At 53.3% G+C, this 16158-nt stretch overlaps 1 protein-coding gene across 1 annotated transcript; it reads left to right on the top strand.

The window, feature by feature from the left end:
* Window positions 1–842: 842 nt before the first annotated feature.
* Window positions 843–14849, top strand: TRIM41 (tripartite motif containing 41). The gene is made up of 6 exons (XM_039502202.1): window positions 843–1785; window positions 6948–7043; window positions 9034–9264; window positions 9964–9986; window positions 11916–12043; window positions 12985–14849. The coding sequence occupies exons 1-6, from the start codon at window positions 904–906 to the stop codon at window positions 13500–13502; spliced, it is 1878 nt and encodes a 625-aa protein (XP_039358136.1). The 5' UTR covers window positions 843–903; the 3' UTR covers window positions 13503–14849.
* The last annotated feature ends 1309 nt before the right edge of the window (window positions 14850–16158 follow it).

The following is a 16158-nucleotide window of genomic DNA, read 5'->3' as shown; positions in this document are numbered from 1 at the left end:
GAGGCAGAAGGCAGAGCGTCATAACCCTCCCGCCGAGAGGCCACAGAGAAAAGGGCTTTCCGGGAGATAGCGCGTCCACCCACTCATTTCCGGTATTTTTTTAAACCCTATAGAGAGGCGCGGGGTGCGGATAGAGCGTCCTGCCGGCACCGCAGATCGGGGGAGTGAACCGCACCATAGAGTATCGAGTCCATGGGGCTAGACCGCCTCGCAGGGCCTGCCGCGCCAAGAACTTTTCGCCGTAGAGGGCAGGAGTTACAGTATCTTGCAGGCACTTCCGGTCAAATACCCTTATACCATAGAGAGTGAGCGAGGGGATGGATCGCCTCGCATGCATTTCCGGTCACATGCCGTTATACTATAGTGTTGGGCGCTGGGGCGGAGATAGAGCGTCCGGCGGGCACTTCCGCTTAAAAGACCGCTTCCCAGAGATTGGCGGGAGAGCGTCTCACTGCCACTTCCGGTCACATGACCACATACCATCGCATGGGGTAGCCCGCCGGTGGGGGATAGATTGTCTCGCAGCCACTTCCGGTGGGGAAAAAAAAGCCTCGCACACCATAGAGAGCGGTGGGTGGGGAGGGTAGAGCGTCCTTCGCAACACTGGGCTGGCTGGGGCAGCTGTCAGCTGGGCCCGCGGGAGCAGGAGGCTCCGGGGCCTCAGAGCCCTGAGGGGGGCAGGGCCCTAGTGGGGGAGGAGAAGGAAGACGCTCAGGGCCCTGCTGGTGTCTGGGGCAGAGGGGGGGGGGGTCAGTGGTAGGGCTCAGGTTCAGTGGGGGGCTCAGGACGCTGGAGGGGGGCTCAGGGTAGAGAACTCAGGGCAGGGGACTCAGGGCAGGGGACTCAGGACCCCGGGGGGAAGGTGAGGGTGGGGGCTGCAGGCTCAGTTGGTGCAGAGGGTCCATGGCGGTGGCTGGGGAAAGTGGCTCCATGGTGGGTGGGCAGCCCAACGCGGTGGAGACGCTGCAGGAGGAGGCCGTCTGCGCCATCTGCCTCGACTACTTCACCGACCCCGTCTCCATCGGCTGCGGCCACAACTTCTGCCGCGTCTGCATCACTCAGCTCTGGGGAGGCGAGGAAGAGGGTGAGGGCCAGGCCGAGTACGAGGCCATGGGGGACGACATGGGGATGGGCGGTGAGGAGGACGACGTGGATGAGCTGGACGATGATGACAATGTAGAGTACAACGAGGAGGAAGAGGAGGGGTACGGGGATGATCTGGCCGAGGAGGAAGACGATATGTGGAGCGAGGAAGACGAGGACACCGACCTGTGGGATGACCCAGGGGAGGACGACATGTGGGAGGATGAGGTAGGAGATGAGCTGTTCTTCGAGGAGGATGATTATGATGAGGAGGTGATGGAGGAAGAGGACGTGGAGGAGGAGGAAGAAGAGCCGCTGCCACCGCCTCCCCCAGCAGCAGTGGCCACACGACCTCGACACCCCCCAACCTTCACCTGCCCCCAGTGCCGCAAGACCTTCCCCCAGAGGAACTTCCGGCCCAACCTCCAGCTGGCCAATATGGTGCACATCATCCGACAGATGCACCCACACCCCCAGAAGCTCGCGTCACCGGCCGCTGGGACCTCGGCATCTGGGAGGTCTGGGAGTATGGCAGAAGTGGCAGGGGGGCTGGAGAAAAGAGCCCTGTGTGAGAAACACCAGGAACCCCTCAAGCTCTTCTGTGAGGTGGACGAGCATGCTATCTGTGTGGTGTGCCGGGAGTCCCGGAGCCACAAGCACCACAGCGTTGTCCCGCTGGAGGAGGTGGTGCAGGATTACAAGGTACGAAGTCGGCAGTATTGGGTTTTGTAGAGGCTAGCTAGAGGCCGGTGGGTTGGGTTGAGTTGGTTGCTTGGCTGATGGTAGTTGAGCATGCATGGATCAGCGTTTATGTTGCACTCTCCATCAGTACCTGGCCCGAGCCAGGGAAGCTAATGGTCCAACCAGCAGACCAAATTTGGCGATGAATTTTGGTCATGTGCTGCCCGAGGCACGTTGCAGATACACTAAGAAGAAGTTGGGGGTTAATTGGCTGGGAGGTGTTGGTTTGACCAGGGGGTTTGAATAGGGGAGATTGCATCGGCTTGGTTTGCAGTGGGATTGGGTTGGCAGTGATGGTTTTGGTAAAGCTAGCTAGTGGCTGGAGTTATTGCGTTGCATCAGTGAGGGAGTTGGGTTCACTTGGTGGCTGATGGTGGGTTGAGCGGTTGGCTGGGAGTTGCTGGCTTGATCAGGTGTTCATGCGGCTGAGTGTGATTGGGAGTTGGTTTGATCTGCAGTGGGATGGGGTTGGCTGAACTGAGTCGTTTGGTAAGACTGGTCAGAGACTGCTGGTGCTGGATTGCATTGGGATGGGATAGATGGGAGCTGTTTGGTTTTTTTTTTTCCGGCTCCCACCGGTGTGTTTCCTGGGCCCTTCTCAAGTCATAGGCAGCTTACACCAGGGTGGGCAAACTATGGCTCAGGGGCCACATCCGGCCCTTCAAATGTTTTAAGCCGGCCCTCGAGCTCCTGCCGGGGAGCGGGGTCTGCGGCTTGCCCTGCTCCACGTGTGCTGTGGCTCTGCTCGGCTCCCGGAAGCAGCGGCATGTCCCACCTACAGCTCCTATGGGTAGGGGCAGCCAGCAGCTCCCATTGGCCAGGATCCGCAGCCAATGGGAGCTGCAGAGGCGGCACCTGTGGAGGGGCAGCGTGCAGAGCCACCTGACGGCATCTCCACATAGGAGCCAGAGAGGAGATATGCTGCTGCTTCCGGTTGTTTCCTGAGGTAAGCGCCACCCAAAGCCTGTACCCCTGGCCCCCTGCTGTGCCCCAACCCCTGCCCTGGCCCTGATCCCCCTCCTGCCCTCTGAGCCCCTCTGTCCCAGCCCAGAGCACCCTCCTGCACCCCCAGCCCCACCCCAGAGCCCGTATCCCCAGATGGAGCCCTCACCCCCTGTACTTGTGATGATGCGGTTCTGGCGGGACCCAACTGAGAGTGTCAATTCAGGACTAATTGCTTAAACAGGGCAGTTACAGCCCAAGACTGGGGTTTTTCCACCTCTAAGGCAAACCAAACCAGCCAGACAAAGAGGACTTTGGTTTCACCCCACTGGCTACCCACAAGTCACACACGCAATTCCCTTAGACACTCCAGTCTCCCAGTATTACCACCAGTGCCACTCATCCTGGGGATGTCTGGTTATGAAAACCAACACTCCAGTAAAAGAAAAAGGTTCTCTCAATCTCAAGCCACAGACCTAAGTCAATATACAAATCAGATCTTACCCACAAATCACGCTGTTGCCAATCTAAAACCTAAAGGTTTATTCATAAAAGGAAAAGGATATAGATGAGAGCTAGAAATGGTTAAATGGAATCAATTACACACAGTGATGGCAAAGTTCTTAGTTCAGGCTTGTAGCAGTGATGGAGTAAACTGCAGGTTCAAGTCAAGTCTCTGGAACATCCCCCGCTGGGATGGGTTGTTCAGTCCCTTGTGTAGAGCTTCCATTTGTAGCAAAGTCCCTCCAGAGGTAGAAGCAGGATTGAAGACCAGATGGAGATGAGGCATTAGCCTTTTATAGTCTCTTTTCCAGGTGTAAGCACCCTTCTTTGTTCTTACTGTGGAAAATTACAGCAAAATGGAGTCTGGAGTCACATGGGCAAGTCCCCGCATACTTTGCTGAGTTACAGGGCGTATCTGCCTTCTCTCCATGGGTCAGTTGTGTAGCTGATGGTCCTTAATGGGCCATCAGGCAGTCTAGGCAGAGCTAACACCAACTTGTCTGGGATGTTTCCCAGAAGCACAGCACACATTTGAAATACAGACAGTATAGATCCAATACTCATAACTTCAACTACAAAATGATACATACATACAGACAGCATAATCATAACCAGCAACCCATAACCTGGTCTTAGACACCTTACATGACCCCCTTTACATAAAATTTGGTGCTACTACGGGACTTCGGTTGCAACCATGTTCTATATGGTTCCAGTCTGAGCCCCTCAGTCCCAGCCCAGAGCACCCTCCTGCACCCCCAGCCCCACCCCAGAGCCCGTATCCCCAGATGGAACCCTCACTCCCCCCTGCACCCCAACCCCCTCCCCCAGTCTGCAACCCCCTCCCACACCCTCAACTCATTTCTGGCCCACCCCAGAGCCCTCACCCCCTCCTGTACCCCAACCCCCAATTTTGTGAGCATTCATGGCCTGCCATACAATTTCCATACCCAGATGCGGCTCTCGGGCCAAAAAGTTTACCCACCCCTGGCTTACACTGTAAGGCCTCCCTCGTGGGAGGGGCTCTGCGCAGGCATTTCCCTGGAGTCAGAGCTGGTCTGGGTAGCTCCTGAGTCCCACTGAGCAGAGCTGAGAGCAGGATCTGACATCTCGATGGGGGCTGACAAGTGACAAGGCTGGGCTGGGAGAGGATCAGACCAATAAGACCATCAGTTGCTCAGGCCCAGAGCATCACAGGCATTTAGGTGCTGACTTCAGTGGGACTTAGCCATCTAAATACCTGTGACACTCTGAGCCTCAGTGTCTGGGTTCAATTGAAAAGCTTGTTTCTGTGATCATTGAGTCTCCCGGGCATTGTAGAAGAAGGAAGTCGTTAGAGGGACGCTGTCAGCTTAAAATTCTGCCTGGAAATGTGGCAACTGCTAGTATCGTGAGGGTGATCTGACCTTTTCAATGGTGTGAGCCGGATGCTAGTTCTGGAGCACCTCCGTGGTCCCCATACAGAGGTCACGTTGGGAAGAGGACCCCATTCTGAAGAGCATGCCACCCCACCCCTGCTGGCATGACCGCAGTGGGGGCAGGCCCCCGCTGTCCCTGTGACCCCTTCCAGCTGGAATGCAGACCGACAGATGACAGTGCAGAGCAATGAGGTCTAGACTGCAGGTTCCTAATGTTGCTGTGGGTTATGATGGGCTTGGGCTTGCCTTCGGGATTTTGGGGGCCTTTCTGGGGCAGGGGTAAAAATGGCAACTCTGGGGCAAGCCACCACAGGGAGAGGGGGCGCACGGGGCCTGTGGGGCTGCACGTAGATGAAAATTTGTGGCTGGCTGAAATAGTCCCACAAGCTGACATTGTCTCTTGGAGACTGTGTAAGTAGAGCCCTGCGTGAATACAAAATTTATATCCGTGGCTGCGGCTCTCCGCAGAACTGCTGGGCTCTACCAGGATCCACAGCAGCGAAAGCAGCAGCATGTCGGGCTGCCGCTCGCAGGAGCTAGCACCCAGCCCAGGCAGCTCCTCCGGTATGGCTGTGCTGTCCCCAGCCCTGCCCACTAGGGCGGGCACCAGGCTCACCAGCAGCTGTCCCTGGTGGCGCGAGTGTGTGCAAGTGGCTTGCACGCTCCTAGACAGGAGTCTCGTCCACACAGCGGTCTGTATTCCTGGTAGAGCCCTGCAGCTCCGCGGATATCCACTTTATACCCATGGATATCCGCATCTGCGCAGATACATTTTGTATCCGGGCAGAGCTCTAACTGTAAGCTCCTTGGGGCAGGGGCTGCCTTTCTGTTCTGTTTGTACAGCACCTAGTGCAGTGGTGTCCTGATCCCTGGCTGGAGCTCCTAGGTGCTGCCACAGATTAAAACATAAATACTTATAAAAGTTACAGCTAACACCCTGGTCCTGCAATGAGTGACTAACCCCTGCTGAGTTCAGGGGGGCGACATATCTGCGTAAAATTACCCTCATAAGTGTTTGCAGGATCAAGGCCCAATATTCCGGTAACTAAAAGAGATCAGGAGAGGTGCGGGGAGGGAGGGGGGATATTTTATTTCTCGTCTCAGTTTTTCCTGTGTGCAGTGGACAGCACTGTGTGGATTGCCAGGTCCATGGCCGGCCCTCTGTATAATTAGTCCTTTTCCTGTTCGTTGGGGGACTTTTCCACAGCAGCAGGGATGGGAAAAACACTAGTTAAAAGGGAAGGAAAAAACAAAACCAGGAAACAGTTATCAAAACACCTGGGTTGCAGCAGGGCAGGGAGAGTTTTTAAACGGGCCTCGGACTGGCTTTTTTAATGAGGCTTAAAGTGCGCTTGCAGTGTTGTAGCTGTGTCAGTCCCAGGCTACTAGAGAGACAAGGAGAGTGAGGTCATATCTTTTATTGGACCAACATGTGTTACATCAGACTGATATAACTGTGATGCTGTTATAGACCTGGCCTGCACTAAAGTTCAGTCGACCCAGTTACGTCTCTCAGGGGTGTGAAAAATCCACCCCCTTGAGCGATGTGGGTAAGCTGGCCTGACCCCTGGTGTAGGCAGCACTTGGTTGACGGAATTCTTCCTTCGACTCGGCTACCTCCTCTGAAGAAGTGGAGGACCTATGCTGACGGGCGAACCCCTCCCATCGGCGTAGACAGTGTCCATGTGAAGCGCTGCGCTGGAGCGTTTCAAGTGTAGACAAGCCCTAAAGTGCGTGCAACGGCAGCTCAGGTTTCAACCTGTTGCGATGTTACTGTCCTGCCCTCGCCCTCTCTAGTCCTCCAGCAAAACCGGAAGAGTCCGGGCTGGAGTCTCTCCAGATTTCGTGAGTCTGAATATTACAGCAGCGCCTGGAAGCTCCAGCTGATGGCAGCCCAGTCGTTCTAGGCTCTGTACACGCAGGTGGGGGAGTTGCAGAGAGCTGACAGTGTAAACACAGGACATACCAGGGAAGGATTGTCCCCTGGCTTAGACAGGGGGAGCTGAGGCTCAGAGAAATCGAGTGGCTCTAGGTCACACAGGGAGTTTGCAACAGAGCCAGGAATTGACCCCAGGTCTCCTGCTCTGCTGCTCCTACCCGTTAGACCATGCTGCCTCCTGGTCCATTGAAGCCAGACGAGATGGTCACTCTTGACATTAAAACCTATGAGCCCAGTAAGGGAAAATACATACAGAAAAGACAGATTTGGTGATAAACCTATCAGGGGTGGGGAGGATGTTTATTGTCTTTTCTTTGTAGATGAAACTCCAGGGCCATCTGGATCCGCTGAAGAAGAAGCTGGATGCGGTTCTGAAACAGAAATCAAGTGAAGAGGAGAAAATTACTGAGCTGAAGGCAGGTGCCAGGCTCCCCCTCCCCACCACCTTTGCTCTCCACCCCGACCAGGGATTGCATGGTTCAGGGGGGTTTTCAACTTGAGGGTCAGGTGGTTGAGAGGTTACATCCATCCTGCCCTTCCCATGTTGCCGCATATCTCCTTGGTGTCTCTTCTTCCCTTCCTGCAGCCCCTCCTAAGTCTCACCTCCCTTGGGGCTCCTATCTCCTTCCCTATTCCAGATGCTCAGGCAATCAGCGCTGAAATAGTTAGTGAAGCATAGTCACTGACCTATCAGAACTGGTGCCCCAGTGAGATGGACAAGGGAGTTTACTCTCCTCTGAGCTGTTGGTTCAGACTCATGCCTGCAGACTCAGGCAGATGTCATTCATGCTCGGCTCATATTTAGCAGGTTTTCTTGGCACCGCAAGGGGTAGTGACTTCTTTTTTTTTCTTCTTTTTCTTCTTCTTCTGTGTAATGGGAGTTGAGATACTGGCCAATCTGACCATGTCATGCAGGCTGCAGTACAGTAGCAGCATTGGTAGAGTTAACGTCCTGACTCACTGATTGTTTAACAGATGACTCTTCTAAGTGCCCTAAAATCCACCCACTGACTCAGCTTTTCTGGAAATTTGCTGTGCTGTGTGCAGGTGGTGGGGTAGGGTTAATGATCCAAATTTGGGGTCATTTGAGCACAGGATTCCTGATACACAGCCTCCCCAAAGGTCATGTGATATCAAAGTCCTCTGGTTCGCCTAAGGCAGTGGTTCCCAAACTTTTTAGTAAGGCGACCCACCAACTATTTATTTCTTTTTCTATCCTTTCTTCCCTCCTGCTCCGCACTCTCCCAACCCCTTTGCTCTGGCCTCCCAGCCCTGTCCCCTTCTGGCAGAGAGAGGGGCAGTACTGGGTGACCCACTTGGATCCTTCCAATGGCCCACAGTTTGGGAAACACTGATCTAAGGGTTGTTTTTTTTTGCACACTTAAATAAACCATGTGAGCTGGATTCCCCCCCATGTCGGCACCCCTGCTATAGACTGCTGTACCTTATCTGTAGCATGTTGCCAAAGATAACAAGGCTCTGTGTTTCCACATAAGCGCCTTCCACAGGTTCTGTAGCTGTGTCTGCACTAGGAAACCTTACTGCAGAGCCCTGCGGGGGACTATTTTTTTTATCCTTCTCCTTTCCCACAACATCCACTCACGCATTGTCTCTTGCATTTTTATCCTGCTCCCACCTGCAAAAACTTGGATCCTGCAGATCCCGCAAGAGAGACAGATTCCCCCATGCTCCTTTAAAACAAAACATGTGGCTGAAATTCTGTTTATAAGAACATAAGAACAGCCAGACTGGGTCAGACCAAAGATCCATCCAACCCAGTATCCTGTCTTCCAACAGTGGCCAATGCCAGGTGCCCCAGAGGGAATGAACAGAACAGGGAATCATCCAGTGATCCAGCCCCTGTCGCCCATTCCTAGCTTCTGGCAAATAGACGAAAGATTGAGTGTTTTCCCACAAATCGCTGCCGTCTGGGGTTTTTTGCCCACCCAATCCTGTCTGCAACAAAGTAAATTTTACCTGCTATTATGGCAGCGGGTCCTGTAGGAACCTTGGGATACCGGTCCCACTGCAGGGCTCTGCCTTACAGGCAGATTCCCACCAGCCCTGCACTGGCTGAACTAGTGCGGATTAGGCTTTGGCAGCCAGCCTGGACTTTGCCATTGTTAGCAGGTTTAACAGGCCGACACGTAGCTCAGCTGGCCCAGTGTTCAATATGCACTAGGGGATTTTATCCCACTGCTCTTTGGCATGGACAGACAATGGTGTTGGCTTCGCTCTGCTGACACTGTCCAAATATTCCCCTGCAGGTGGAGTGATGCCCTAGGACGGGTCACTTAACAGGGGTTGAACTTGGGACTTGGGGGCCAGCTGCCTGGGCTGGATAAGCAGTGGGTGGCCCAGGCAGGCAGGAGGAGCTGTGTCTAACTCTTCCCCTCCCTGCTCCAGAACAAGATGAAGCTGGAGATCAAGGAGTTCGAGTCGGACTTTGAGCTCCTGCACCAGTTCCTGATCGGGGAGCAGGTGCTGCTGCTGCACCAGCTGGAGGAGCGCTACGAGGCGCTGCTGGCCCGCCAGAGCAGCAACATCAGCCAGCTGGAGGAGCAGGGCGCCACCCTCGGGCGCCTCATCGCTGAGGCTGAGGACAAGAGCAGGCAGGACGGGCTGCAGCTGCTCAAGGTGAGAGCCTCCAGCGCACAATTTGATGTCTTCCCCCCCACACCCTTCCAGCCCTGGTCTGTCATCCCCAGCCCATTTCCAGATCCCTGCTGGAATGAAAATGAAATATTTGGACCCTTTCCACCGCCTGGGAGAGTGTTTGCGTGTGGGGAAGGTTGAGAGGGGGGCGCCGGCCGGCAGGGGGACCAAGCTTCAAGTCCTTGATTTGGGTTATGATCTGGAACAAAACACTGTTCTGACTCAGAGCAGGGAGCTTGAACCTGTTCTGCTCCCACGTCCCAGGCCAGAGCTATTTTTTCTCTCTCTCTCTCTCTGTCCCCAAGGGACACTTCATTGAAACTGATACGTCCCCTGCTTCAAAACAGCGTGTTCCGATGAAATGAAATTGCGCTGAAAATGTTCCCCACCCGGCTGCACTTAGGGGGAGACTTCCAAGGGCACAGATGGCAACGCCCACTGAAAAGCACCTCGCTTAACTCCGCTGTGTGCCTTAGGCACATACGTCAGGGGTGGTTTTCTAACTTCAAGCATGTGGTTAGTGCCCCAGACTGCAATGGGGTCGCTCCCACGCTCAAAGCGAGGGAGGTGCTCAAAGATCTCGCTGAGTCGTGGCTGATCAAAGAGTTTTATGAGACACCGTGGTGCTTGTCGCTGGCTTGTTAGTAATTTTTTTTTCTATTTTCTTCCCACTCTTCTCAGGACATCAAAGACACCTTCATCAGGTCAGTCCCGTCTGTTGATGCACCTGTTGCTACAGGAAGGAAACCGATTGTTTTTAAGAATGTCATGTTGTAGAAACATGGAAATGCTCCATGATGTCACTTGTTGAAACTGACTAGCCGTGGTTAGCACTGAAGGATAAGGATCTCCAGCTCCTCTGTAGTGCATTTCGTCAATAGATCACAGAGCACTTTGCAAAGGAGGTTAGTCTCATTTTCCCCATATTACAGATGGGGCAACTGAGGCATGGGGCGTGTGTGGGGGGAGTGACTTACCTAGCAGGGCAGCAGCAGAGCTGGGTATCGAGCCCAGGTCTCCGAAGAGAGTTTATTCCTAGGCCACGCGGCTTCCTCTGCACACTATAGATCTTAACCCAGTATCCTGGTTGGCTTTAAACATCTCTGGGGTCCCCACAATGTAGTTACAGTCATGGCAGTTAGACTTCCGGGCAGCCTAGACTTGAACACACTTGGCTTCCTCGATAATATTTTTTTTGTATTGTCCTAGCACTTGGGAGCCCCAGTCATGGACTGGGTCCCTACTGGGCTAGGCGCTGCACAAACGCGGAACAGAAAGACCCAAAGAGATTGGGGAGTGACCCAAGAGAACCGATGATCTGAGGCAGTCGTGCCAGATGTATTGACGTGACGTATTTACTCAGCCCCCGTGACGGGTCTTGAGTCAAGCTTTCATTCTAAACCAGATCCCAGCCGTTGTGGCCGCAAAGAGAAACTCTCAAACATGAACCGCTAGCAGAGGGTTTGCCAGTATAGCTATACTAACAAAGCCGCCTAGTGGAGATGCAGTTTCTCCAGGCAAAAGAGTATAGCTTATTTTGGTTCCCCAAACAAAATACCAGCACAAGGATTCTTATGCTGAGACTTGGTCTGCACCAGGGCTCTTGTTGGTAGAGAAATGTCGTCCAAAAAATCGCATCCCTAACTGAACTTGCTATACCAGCCAAAATTTCTAGCATAGATCTGGCCTCAGACTGCCTGAAACAGGTCGGGGGCCACCTCTCCTCATTTACATCACGCCGTATTAACTCTGGAATCGAATTATGGTGCTTCAAGGAGCAGTCTTCCAAACAGATTTGGTCATTGTTACCAGCGGGTGTCACATGGTCCGAACATTGTAGACCTGGTCCATGGACTGTGGTTAAAGATGTTACTTGTGTCTCTATGCAGACTCTCTGGTCTTAGGTACTGTTAGGTCATTTGTGTTAGAGTTGGAGACCCACTGTGTTGGATGTGGCAGCCGTGCGTAATGAGTAAAGCCGGTTGGAAAATATTTTTTCTCGTGGGAATGTTTTTCTTATGGAAAATTTGAACGCCAGAAAACTCAATTTGGAAGTGCTGCCCCAGTGGGTCATGGGAGTTAGTTCAGCTGCCTCCTGCTCCCTGTCTCCTGTATAGGCTGGAGTTCCTGGTCACACTTCATCTCCCATGATGCACCACCCAAAGAGGGGAGGTGGTACACCATGCTCAGGGACTCTCCTAATGCATCATGGGGGATGTAGTCTGCCTGGGAGCCCAGCCAGTAGAGGAGAAGGGAGACATGAGGCAATTGAATTACAACTCCCAGGAAGCCCTGTGGCATTCTAAGTCAAATATTTCAGTTTGGGGGTGGTCTGGTTTGGGGTGAAAAAAATCAGAATCTTCTGCAGAAAGGAGACAAGAAAATTGCTTAGTCAAAAACCTACATTTCTGTTGCAGAAGAGCTTTGACAGAAGATTGTCAGCCCGCCCCCACAGTGAGAGACTTTCTGTCCCTGGAGCTTACAGTCTAAAGAGAGAGAGGAGGGAAACTAACTTGCCCAGGGTTGTCGAGTGAGACAATGGCAGAGCCTGAGACCTGTTCAGTGCTCTGCCTACTAGGCCATGCTTCCCACTACACCCAGCCCTTGACTCACTGCTGTATTCCCTTTGCCAGGTGCGAAAGCGTCAAATTCCAGGAGCCGGAGACGGTGCCGGTAGACGTGGGGAAGAAATACCGCAATTACTTCCTGCAGGACGTGGTGATGAGGAAGATGGAGAAGGTCTTCAGGAAAGTCCCTCAAGGTAAAGGAGCTCAGCTCTTTCTTCTCTTGGTTAGCGGACCAGGGAGAGCCAGGACTCTGTTTACGCTGATGTCCTGTGTGTGGTGGAGCTGAACAGCACAGGCAACTGTAGCATGAGTTTCTCTCACAGGCTGCTTCTGCTGATGTGCATCAGCACTCGTCCACAACTCTGTCCTGACCCACAGCCCTCACCTGCTGTCCCAGCCCTGGGCTCTGCTCCCCAAACTCCAGGCTCTGCCAGTGCCCAGCCACTTGGTTTCCCATGCAGCTCTGCTAATGCACTGCAGTCCTGACCCACAGCCCCCTGTCCTGCCAGCCTTAGGCTCCTGCCTGGCTCTGCTGGTGCCCCTCAATCCTGACCTGCAGCTTGCTGCTATCCTGTCCCTGAGCTCACGGTGCTCCTAGCCCTGGGAGTCTGCAGCAGCTCTTTGCTGTTCAGGAGGAGGATGCCCGCTACTGGCCGACCAGTGCCAGGAGCAGTTCCCAGCCAGTAGTAATATATATAAACCTAGCACTTGGGGCTTGCTGATTGGCCTGTGGAGTGTCACATGATGAGGTAAGGCCTCGGCTCTCCATGCAGGGGGAGGTCTCAAATACCAAGCCTACTGTTTATTTGTATTATTTCAGTGCCTGAGACCTGAGCTGAGATCAGGGCCCCGTTGTGCCGGGTGCTGCACAGACACACAGCGAGAGACAGTCCCTGCCCCAGCTGAGATCAGGGCCCCATGGTGCCGGGTGCTGCACAGACACACAGCGAGAGACAGTACTCACAGTCTAAATAGATGAGACAGGGTGGGAAGGGAAACAGAGGCCGTACCTTGCCCAGAGTCAGCTGGGAATAGATCCCAGGTATCCTGACACTCAGCACAGAGTTGAGTTCACTGGATCATGCTGCCCCCCTAACCCTAACTCTCCTGACCGTGTGTGGGTCTCTTTCCTTAGCTGACGTGACCCTGGACCCCGACACGGCCCATCCCCACCTGAGCCTGTCCCTGGATCGCCGGAGCGTAAAGCTGGGTGAACGTCGCCAGGACCTACCCGACAACCCCAAGCGCTTCGACTCCGACTACTGCGTGCTGGGCTCTCAGGGCTTCAGCACAGGGCGCCACTACTGGGAGGTGGAGGTGGGGGGCCGGCGGGGCTGGGCGGTGGGGGCGGCCCGGGAGACGGCCCGGCGGAAGGAGAAAACGGGCGGCCCCTACCAGAAGCGGGAGATCTGGTGCGTGGGTGCCAACGGGAAGAAGTACCAGGCGCTGACGGCCACGGAGCAGACAGCGCTGCCCCCCGGGGAGAAGCTCCGGCGCTTTGGGGTCTACCTGGACTACGAGCGGGGCCAGCTGTGCTTCTACAACGCCGAGAACATGGCCCACATCCACACCTTCAATGCCACCTTCCGCGAGCGCATCTTCCCCTTCTTCCGCATCCTGGCCAAGGGCACACGCATCAAGATCTGCACCTGACCCGCTTCCCTGCTGCCTCGGGCCTCCTCCCCTGCTGGGTCCCTCCCACCATTGCACGGATCCTCCCCACCCTGTCCCAGGATCCGGCACCGCACAGAGGCCTGGGGGGAGGCCGCCTCAGCCGGCCTGACATTCCAAAGCCTGCCTCGTCCCTTTGCGTTACTCTGTTTTGAAGTGTGAGGGCAGGGGAGGGCTTGGTTCCGGGGATGACGGGTGGGTTTTCACGCTGCTGTCAGGCAATCCCCCTTCCTGTCTGATGCACAATGTGTGAATTGCTCTTGATGCACCACTGTAACCACCCCCCAATCTGTCCCTCTGCCGTCACGCTGTAGGGCCCTGGTGCTCCTGCAACACCCTCGCTCGTGTCTGGGGGCCGAGCAGGCGGAGGTGAGCGACTTCATGGAAGATCTAGGCCCCAGACCTGGGGAGGGAGCTCTGAGCATCCCCGGAAGCGCTGGCCCGCTGCTCTGTCCCATAACAACTCAAGCTCCCAAGGGACTTGGCCACCCAGATCTCATTGAATTTCCTTTGGCCCTGCTGGAAGAATTCCAGCCATCCAACTTCCCCCTCCCCCACTTCCTGGTGGCATTTGGAGCTAGCTCCAGACCATCTTCTCTCTTCTTCCACAGGCACAAGACCCCATTGCTCTGCCCAGTCCCATAATGCTGCCTTCCCTTCCCTGCTGGTGTTCAGACCAAGATCCAGCCCCAAAACATTGCTCTCCCCACCCCGCTTTGTGTCCAGCCTCCAGAGCCCAGTGCTTTCCACCCAGAACAGTCCCAGTGTCCATCTGTCCTCTAGTTCTTCCCCACAATGGTCCTCTTGTCTGCCAGTCTTGGTCTCCAGAACCATCACACATGCTCCTGAATCTCTCTTCCACGTTGTCACCACCCTTCGTGGCCCTGGGCATTGCATTTATTCGTGGACATCCAAAACAGCCTGTGGTACCGAGGCAAACGGGGCAACTTCCTCCCTAAGCTGAGATGCTACAAGAGAATCACTGGCTAAAATGTCTGGAGGTGCCAAGAATCATGTGAGATGCTTTCATTGTGAGCCCTGTTCTGGGAGTCCTAGGCCTCTCTGAGGGTTGGGTATTTATTTTAAATGTTCTCTGAGCTGTCCCCCCCCCCACCACCCTCCCAGTCGCTGTCCAGTTTCCAGCAACCCATCCCTGGAAAGACACTGCCCATACCTGCTGTGTGTTGAGGTTTGGTTGGTTGTTTTTCTGTTGATGTTATAAAGCTAGTTTGAAATATTTTTGGCTAAACCAAGAATTAAATGGAGATTTAGTTTTTTGAAATGTTATAATAATAATAATTAATAATAAAGAGAAGATTGTACAGTTTAGTCTCTGCCTCTTTAGTCCCACCTTGGCTGGAGCTGGTGACAGGGTAAAATCCAAAAAGGGGGGTTGGAAAGGATGTCAAATTTGTTTCAAAGGCCACAAAAGTAATTCTGCTGCTCTACTCTGCACTGATAAGGCCTCAGCTGGAGTATTGTGTCTCGTTCTGGGCACCACATTTCAGGAAAGATGTGGACAAATTGAAGAAAGTCCAGAGAAGAGCAACAAAAATTATTAAAGGTCTGGAAAACATGACCTGTGAGGGTAGATTGAAAAAATTGGGGTGGTTTAGTTTGGAGAAGAGAAGACTGAAGGGGGACATAACACTTTTCATGTACATAAAAGGTTACAAGGAGGAGGGAGAAAAATTGTTCTTAACCTCTGAGGATAGGACAAGAAGCAATGGGCTTAAATTGCAGTAAGGGAAATTTAAGTTGGCCACTAGGAAAAACTTCCTAACTGTCAGGGTGGTTAAGCACTGGAATAAATTGCCTAGGGAAGTTGTGGAATCTCCATCACTGGAGATTTTTAAGAGCAGGTTAGACAAACACCTGTCAGGGATGGTCTAGAACTAGGGAGAAGGTGAACTCTTTCCCTTCAAGGGGTAGCAATACAAGTGAGTAGGTACAGAGTCCTACAGATTGTTCATAACAATATCACAAAGATGTCCACATTTGTCATGGGATGTGTGTGTGGGGGGTGCTGATTACCCCACCATCAGTCTTTCTGTAGTACTTAGAGATTGGTTTAAGGCCTGCAGCCTCTCTTCCAGCATTTCAGAGTGGTACCCGTGTTAGTATCAGCAAAAACAATGAGGAGTCCTTGTGGCACCTTAGAGACTAACTAATTTGGGCATAAACTTCTGAGGGCTAAAACCCACTTCATCAGATGCATGGAGTGAAAAATACAGCAAGCAGAATATATATTCTAGCATGGGGTCAGCAACCTTTCAGAAGTAGTGTTCTGAGTCTTCATTTATTCACTTTCATTTAAGGTTTTGCATGCCAGTTGCACATTTTAACATTTTTAGAAGGTCTCTTTCTATAAGTTTATAATATACAGCTAAACTATTGTATGTAAAGTAAATAAGGTTTTTTAAATGTTTAAGAAGCTTCATTTAAAATTAAATTAAAATGCAGAGCCCCCCAGACTGGTGGCCATGATCCGGGCAGTGTGAGTGTCACTGAATATCAGCTCGCGTGCCGCCTTTGGCATGCATGCCATAGGTTGCCTACCTCTGTTCTAGCACATGAAAAGATGGGACTTGCCCTACCAAGTGGGGGGACAGTGCTAACGAGCCAATTAAATTAAGGT

Source organism: Mauremys reevesii, linkage group 15 (genome assembly GCF_016161935.1).
Source record: "Mauremys reevesii isolate NIE-2019 linkage group 15, ASM1616193v1, whole genome shotgun sequence".
Taxonomy (NCBI): domain Eukaryota; kingdom Metazoa; phylum Chordata; order Testudines; family Geoemydidae; genus Mauremys; species Mauremys reevesii.
This window is presented reverse-complemented; position numbering and strand designations above follow the sequence as displayed.

What these genes read in the sequence shown, in the direction of transcription:
- TRIM41 (XM_039502202.1), top strand. Translation starts at nt 904, where the DNA reads ATGGCGGTGGCTGGGGAAAGTGGCTCCATGGTGGGTGGGCAGCCCAAC. An exon ending in AGAAAATTACTGAGCTGAAG is followed by an intron (nt 7,044 to 9,033) that starts GCAGGTGCCAGG and finishes TCCCTGCTCCAG; the next exon opens with AACAAGATGAAGCTGGAGAT. An exon ending in ACGGGCTGCAGCTGCTCAAG is followed by an intron (nt 9,265 to 9,963) that starts GTGAGAGCCTCC and finishes CACTCTTCTCAG; the next exon opens with GACATCAAAGACACCTTCAT.